A 7,762-nucleotide genomic window follows, 5' to 3' on the forward strand; every position below is an offset into this window, starting at 1 on the left:
CCTGACAGCAACCTCAGATGGTCACTTTAAAAATGACTATCACCAGTGTGGGAGCTCACTGGCACCAGCTCACTGCCAGGAACCAAAGGTTCCACAGGGGTAGGAACAAGCTGCTCATGGACAGTTAAAGAAATCCTGGATAGAAACAGAGGTATTTGGTAACCTGACAAGGAAGAAAGAGTACAGATAGAGCTAGAGAAGTACTCAAAGTAGGAACAAGCTGTATAAAAAGTCTTATGAGAATGAAATGTAGAAAAAACATGCTGGACTGGAGTAAAAGAACCCTATTCCCACCTCACCCTGGGCTCTTGAATCCCAGTTCAGAGTAAATGAAGAACTTCCTGTGTTGTGCTAGTCATCACCATGAAGCAATAGCCTTCAGGCTCACCTCCTGCAGTCTCCAGGAAAGGAGCTCACAGCCCTGCTGAGCTTAATGTGGCAGTCACCAAACTCAGTAACTTGGCATTGAGGTGTGTTAGATGTGGCTTTGGGTTTACACTAAAACCAATGCTGTATGGAAAGTGTCTGTCAGTACTCAGTGAAGGGAGAGAAACGTTCATAAACTTCATGAGACTGGGAAGGATTGGGGGAGGGGGCTAATTTTGGTGGTCCAAAAAGATCTATGCTGGGAAATAACTTTCATAGCAATGCCTCTGAAAGGTGGGGGTGGAGGCATTGCACTGAAGCCTTGGGCTGTGGGAGAGTATCAGATGAAGATATGCAATGCTACCACAGGCCAGAACTTGCCTGAGCCAGAGTGTGCCTCCTCATGGCTGGGACAGTCCTCCCAAGCTCTGCCAGCTGCAGCTCCAGCCACGGGAGGAGGCTCTCTCCTGCCCTGGAAAGCACAGGTAGATCTCTCAGTGCTTTGGAGTTGTTAATCATTTTAGGCTCTGGTGTAATAGAGACTTGCTCTGTGCCTGGCTTGCCAGCCTTTCTTGCCAGCATAGGTAGAGTGTCCAGAAAAATAAAGTCCCCATCTGTTTCCCCATGATCCTAATCCTATCAAAGCCCATTAGAGTTTGACATTTGTCTTGACTGCAAAATAACTTTCGCTGCAGGGGAGAAATCTTCAAGTCTCTGTTCAGCTCCTGTTTCTTCTGCCATCAATGGGAGGAATTGCTGCCTGTAATGACAGCTGCCCCACATCACTGAGAAACTGGGTACTGGTGGGTCAGGAGGGGAATGAGGAGAACAAAGGCTTCACTAGGCTAAAATCAGTGTGAAACACCAGCAACTAGGTATTCTATGAGCCTAGCTTTGCCAGGCAGCTAAAATCAAGTTCATATAAGAAACAACATAGGGAAGCCAGAAATTATTTTGTTATCTTTTTACTTGCTAGAATTCTGGGTCTGGACAGCAGCCAGCTCTCCCTTCCCCAGTACAGGGCTGTGAAGCCTGGAAACTGTTCTCCTTTATCTCTGAGCTGCTCATTGCAATGTCTGCAAAGCAGTAACAAGACATCTGATTGACCCAAATATATCAGTGATCACAGTTTCAGGAATGCTTAACATGCCGTAAATTGAACAGCTTGGCTGATGTTTAACCCTTTATTAATCATCTGGTTTTAAAAATATTGCAGCTTGTAAGCAGGACTATTAGCCAGTGGGATGGCTCAGCTAAACTCTGGCTTGTACTCCTTCCAAATAGTGTAGTTAGGAGGCGGAGTATTTGGGGGAGGTGATGTTTTCCCAGCTATTGATTTAAGGGTGTAGCCACAGTATAGCCTGTTGATTAACTGCTTAGCTTACAAGAGACAAGCTGTAATTGAAATTAATGCCATGCATCACTTGGAGCTTATATGTACTTCAATAACAGGAAATGTAGTGTCCTTATCCATCGCGATGGTACTTCTCCAGGGGGGATTCCCAGTACAGACACTGGCAATTGGATGCTCAATAGATGCATAACTCACCCTGAAAGAAACATAAATAATTCACCTAAATCAAAATACGTGTCCAACCTACATACAGAATAAAATTAGTATTCTGCTTTCAATCTTTTTTCAACAAGCTAGGAGTTTTCTTAAAGCTATTTCAAGCTGTAAAGTGACAGCAAACAGAAGCAATTCTGTGTCATTTCTTTGGTAAAAATATCAGCGTACTGACGGATAAAAGCCTCCTGCTTATAGTAATGGTACTGTTCACCACTGTGAAGTGCAGAAATCACACCTGGTGTTCACCTCACACTTTTCAAAGGGTGAAAGTGTAAAGCATCATCTGGCAATGAGGCTTCAGGGTCGGAATAGCATGAGACTCGAATTCCTGGTCAACAAGAGAAATGTTTTACAGCTGGTATTGCATTTGAGGGAAGCCAGGATGGTGACTACTTCTTATTATCATTATCAGCGGTGCCGCCGGTGGCTGCAGGGCGGCGCCGTGAGCGGCAGGAGGCGCCGGTGCGACACGGTCGCCCGGAGCGGCGGGGGAGGCTCCCGCTGCTCGCTGCCCGGGAATTTGAGGCAAAAGACGGGGAATTCGGCTTCTGCTTTTTGAGTCTTTTTCTCTCTCTCTTTTTTTTTTTTTTGGGTGTGCCTGTGTGTATGTAAGTTATTAAGGTGGATTAGGAGAGTTTGAATGTTTTTAACGAAATCCTGCAAAAGAAAGAATTCCCTATTTTTTATATTAAAAGAAAACAAATTATTTTCCATCTAACCTGGAAGAGAGTGGTGTGGCTGAAAAAATACGAGTTGCTGTGATATCTCAAGAGAGCAGAAAGAGTTGGGGAGATGAGAAAGGGATTTTTTTTTTTGTTTTGCAGTATTTAAGATTCTGCGTGTGGTGGTTTTGCTACACTGATCCAACTCCAATAACTACTTTGGAGGATAGCCACGGCACTGAGAGCAGAAGGGAGGGGTGTTTAATCTAACGCGGCTCACAAATGTGTTCTTCCCAAGAGAGGTCCCCAGAAAAATACAGGAAGGGCAGAGCTAAGCTTCTTTGCCTTGGGAAGGCAGAAAAAATGGAAATGGGGGATAAAGAAATAGCTACTCTTCCAAAGACCTCGAAGGGACAAAACTTGAAAAGAAGGGCTGGCTGTTGTTTCCTCGGGAAGGATAATCCGTGGGGTGGGACAGCATCCTGCCGCCGGCTCCGCAGCCTTGAAATTTTCTCTGGAGAAAGTTCAAATGCCAGGAAAAGCTGGTCCTCACGCTCCGTGACATACCTGGTGCGTGATCGCACCGGACATTCCAGTGTGTAAGGACGCGAAGGGCGCTGCCCTCCGTGCAGAGGGGCCCCGCGGCGGCTGCCACCTGCCGCCGCCGAAGCGGGAGGAGGCGCAGGAAGAGGTGATGCTCTGTGGGTTCTCACCACCGCGCCTCGCCCGCGGCCAGCGGCGGCCCTGCCCGGCAGGGAGCCCCGGCACCACGGCGCGATGTCCCGCGTTGGCCCCGGGCGTTACGCTGCCGGGCGGACAGGTGCGTGTCCGGGTGTGCACTCGTACGTATGTGCACAGCCTGGTACGATCCCTTTGTACAACCCCCTGCCGGCTCCCAGCTCCGCTCCCGGCCCCCAGCGCCGGGCTGGGGGCCGAAGGAGCGGTGGAGCGGAGGGGGTCCCGATGTGCCGCTGATCGCGGCGCGACCTCTCGGTGCGGCCGCGCCCGGAGGCTCCGCGGAATCTCGTGCACCGGCGGCGGGGGGCGGCCCCACTGGCTGCGCACCGCCTCTCCCTTCCCCCTCCCCGCCGTCCTCCCTCGGCGTGCAGGATCCTTTGTGCTGCCTGCAGCGGGGAGGAGGACGCGGCGGGCCGAGCGCCCCCGCCGCAGCGCGCTCCCTGCCCGCGGGCGGGCGGCTGGAGCGGCCCCCGCGCCACCCCCGACCCTTGTGCCCCCTGGAGGGGGCGCCCCGCCGCCGGTGGGACCGCAGCCCCGCCATCGCCGCTTTAAGCGGAGCTCCACGCCGGGAGACGGGGCGGGCCGAGCGCGCCCTCTCGGCTCCCCCACGTGGTGCGGGTGCCCGTGTCCCCGGCCGCCGGCGGAGCGGGGCGCACACGGCGCGGGGCTGCTGCCGGGCTACCCCGCTCCCGCCGCCGTTCCCCGGGTGGCAGCTCCGGCCCGCGGCCATGCGCCAGCGCCGCCCTGAGCGGCCGAGCGGCGGGGCTGCACCGCCGCCGTGTCCCGCGACAGCGGCGTGAGGCGGCATGAGGATGAGGCGGGCGAGGCGGGCCGCCCCGGGCCCCCTGCCCCTTCTGGGGCTGCTGCTCCTGGGCGCCCTGCCGGGGCTTTGGACGGTGCTGCTGCGGCGGGAAGCGGCGGCGCAGCCAGAGCCGGAGCCGCTCCCGCCCTCGGAGCCCCCCGCGGGGCGGTGGGGCTGGGGAGGCTCCCCGGCGGCGCGGGGCGAGTCCGGCGGCGGCGGCCAGAAAACTTTCCGGACGCTACTGGCGGTGCCGGAGGCGGCGACGGGCCAGGAGGAGCGGGGCAGCGAAGAGCGGTTCGCCGTGACCGGCTCGCTGCCGCCGGCCGATACCGCCTCCCCGGTGGAGCGGGGCATCTTCTGGAGCCGTGAGCTGGAAGAGCAGGTGCCGCCGGGCTTCGCGGCGGAGGAGGCGGCGGCGTGGCTCTCGGCCGCCCGCGCCGCCCGCGTGTCCTCGCTGGAGCGGGGCGGCTGCGGGCGCAGCTCCAACCGGCTGGCGCGGCTGTCGGACGGGAGCCGCGCCTGCGTCCGCTACGGCATCAACCCGGAGCAGATCCAGGGCGAGGCGCTCTCGTACCACCTGGCCGGGGTGCTGGGCATGCAGGAGCGGCTGCCGCCCATGGCCCTCGCCCTGGTGGAGGCCCGCGGGCGGCAGTGGGAGCCGGTGCGGGAGGAGCTGCGCGGCTCGCATTGGGCCGAGGGCGCCGTGGTCAGCCTGACGCGCTGGGTGGACAATCTCACCGCCGTGGTGGCACCCGCGCCCTGGAGCGCCGAGGCGGGCGCCGGTCGGCGGCTGCAGCCGCTGTCGGCGGGAGAGCTGGGCGGGCTGCCGCCGTCGCAGCTGGTGGAGTTGGTGCAGTGGAGCGATCTGATCCTCTTCGACTACCTGACGGCCAACTTCGACCGCCTGGTCAGCAACCTCTTCAGCCTGCAGTGGGATCCCCGGGTGATGCGCCGTGCCACTAGCAACCTGCTCCGTGCCCCCGACGGCGGGCTCGTCTTCATGGACAACGAGGCGGGTCTGGTGCACGGCTACCGCCTCCTCGCCATGTGGGACCCCTACAACGAGCCGCTGCTCCGCTCCGTGTGCGTGTTCCGCGAGGGCACGGCCCGCCGCGTCGCGGAGCTGCACCGCCGCCGCAGCGCCGCCGCCGAGCTGCGCCGCCGGTACCGGGCGCGGGAGCCGCTCTGGGCGCGCCTCGGCTTCCTCTCGGAGCGCCAGGCAGAGCTGCTGCAGGCCCGCGTCGACTTCGTGCACCGCCACATCGCCCACTGCCGCGCACAGGCCGCCGTGCTCTGATGGCCCCGGACCGGGCGGAGGCTGGCGGCGACAGCTCCACCTTTCCTCTCCTTCAAGGCAGCGGGACTTGCCCCGGCAGCTGCCGAAGGCAGGAGCTGACCCAGCGTGCCACCCCGGTGCTCGGTGCCTCGTAATCGCTGCGACTGCCGGGGATGGGGGGGTGCGGAGGATGGGAACGGCGGGAATCACGGGCAACTTGCCTGCCGGGGCTGTCGAGAGGAGCTATTAACTCGCGTTTGTCAAGATCTCTGAAGATGAGGAGCGCAATCGGTATAATTATGGCCGAGTTTCATTCCAGGACTCTGCCCCCAGAGTTTGAAAAACATGAGAGGGTTCAGCATCTTTAGTGCTTTCCTTAACTTTCTGGGTGCACTTGCCCTCGTAAGAAACCCCATAGGAAAACTGTTGTCTTTGTCTGGATTGGGGTCGAGTACCTCTTCCAAAGGACGCAGGTGGAAACATTTTTTATATATTCTTTCTTTTACAATGGCATATTTAAGTATAAATGTTGATATTGATAGACCAAGAACTGATTGCACAATAGGGGAGCCCCTAACTAGCAAAACTGCCCTATTTATGAACCTGGTTTCCTACCAATTAACGAAAGTGAACCTTTCCACTGATTGTTAAATCTTGTCGGTGAGAAGTGTATAGGAAGCTGATATTCCCTTAGCTCTTAGTTTTTGTTGTGGTTGCATCGGGTTAAACTGTTTTGATTCTTAAGCATTTGTTTGTAATCATCACCATCATCCTTCCATCTGACCAGTAAAGTAACTGACTAATGGGTGGCACAAGAAGGTCTCCCATTTTTAAAAAATACTATGTGCTAAGACTTTGACACAATAGTTAAAGTGGACGAAAAACTGTTACATGCACTTTACTTTGACTTTTTAATATTTTTTTTATAGAAGAAGACCTTTTTATTTTACAAAGTCTGCTTTTTATGTACATTATATATGTTCATAAGTTTTTCTGTAACTTACTAAAGAAACTGATATTTCAGTAAAGTGTGTTAATGTTTTGCCTTTGGACTGAATGTTTTCCTGAGCTTTGACAGGGAAGCATGTGTCTCCTCAGCCTTCTTTGATGGGCAGTGGAGGCCACCACCTTCCAGCTTCTCACTCCACTGAACTGAATGAACTTTTACTTGTTCCCTCTGAGGCAAGGAGGGGGTAGAGTTAAGCTTTCAAACACTACTCTCCTCTGTCTCTCATTCCTAGCTGTTGTGTCATTGAAAGGGCAAAAGCTCTTTGAGTGGCTAAAGTAATGTGAGTACTTTGGCTGAATAGACATTTGTCTGGTTTTTAAAACCTGAAATGAACTGCCTTGCCTAGCCCTGAGATAACTGTAACAGTTAGTTTCAGCAAACTGATAGAGCTTTTGTGGGCTAGCTGCCCTCAGCCTTTTTGGGTCCTGGGGCTGGATACTAATGTCTCAGTACATATGATGTCAACTGTTACTGCACCAGAAGCATCTCCAGAGATGGTGATTGTTTTCAGTGGGTGTTATACTGCTTCTCAGTTTTTTCTTCCCATTTTGGCTATCTTTGCCATGGGGGTTGAGGCCGAACTGAAGAACAGGAAACCTTTTCAGTCTTGCTGAAATAGTTGGTGGAATTTTTTTTCCCCTACAAAAGTTCTGTTCTGGGTAGGGTGAAGCAGTAGCAGTGGGCATACAAAATAAAATATTTGTACCTCTTGTTTGCTTTTTTACATGTACCAGTATTCACAGAAGAGGCCATTGTTCAGCTCAAAATAACAGCCAGAATAAGGACAAAGGATAAACTAATCCTTTTTAGACCCTAAATGCCAGTATATCTCCTGCTGTAATCAAACAGCAGCATAATCTCTTTTACATCTGGATAGGCACCTCTTTTGATGAAGGCAGCAGTGTTCTTGGTGGCTGCTGTTCAAGTAGGCACTGTCTTCAGTGTTGAGCACTAACCCTCCTATGAACTCAAGGAGGGCTGAGCATTCATACCTGCAGGAGGTCTTCAATCTATTAATATTCATTATTTAGATTAAACTTCACATCAAAGACAATTGTCTTTGTCCATTACAGCAGGTTTTTTTTTTTTGTGGGTTGTTTTTTTAATAGGACAAGACAAGACAAGAAAAACACCCCCAAAATTAATGGTTGATTAATTAAATACGTTAGATATTGCATCTGTATGTATGCGTATTTATTTCAAAACGTCCCAGCAGCCTCCAAGACTAGCTTTCATTCAGCTGCTTAACTGTCAAGGCTCTCTATTGAACTTGTATTTATAGTTCACTGCATTTATCTGTACGAACAATGCACAGAATCCCATGTGACATTCCTTTGCC

General features: G+C 53.5%; 1 protein-coding gene across 1 annotated transcript; it reads left to right on the top strand.

Moving 5' to 3' along the window:
• Window positions 1–3,746: 3,746 nt before the first annotated feature.
• On the top strand, window positions 3,747–6,466 carry FJX1 (four-jointed box kinase 1). The gene has a single exon (XM_064657758.1). The coding sequence runs from the start codon at window positions 4,143–4,145 to the stop codon at window positions 5,433–5,435; it is 1,293 nt and encodes a 430-aa protein (XP_064513828.1). The 5' UTR covers window positions 3,747–4,142; the 3' UTR covers window positions 5,436–6,466.
• Window positions 6,467–7,762: the final 1,296 nt, after the last annotated feature.

Source organism: Pseudopipra pipra, chromosome 6 (assembly GCF_036250125.1).
Source record: "Pseudopipra pipra isolate bDixPip1 chromosome 6, bDixPip1.hap1, whole genome shotgun sequence".
In the NCBI taxonomy this organism is placed as follows: domain Eukaryota; kingdom Metazoa; phylum Chordata; class Aves; order Passeriformes; family Pipridae; genus Pseudopipra; species Pseudopipra pipra.

Coding starts and splice junctions, on each gene's coding strand:
- FJX1 (XM_064657758.1), top strand. CDS start 4,143: ATGAGGATGAGGCGGGCGAGGCGGGCCGCCCCGGGCCCCCTGCCCCTT.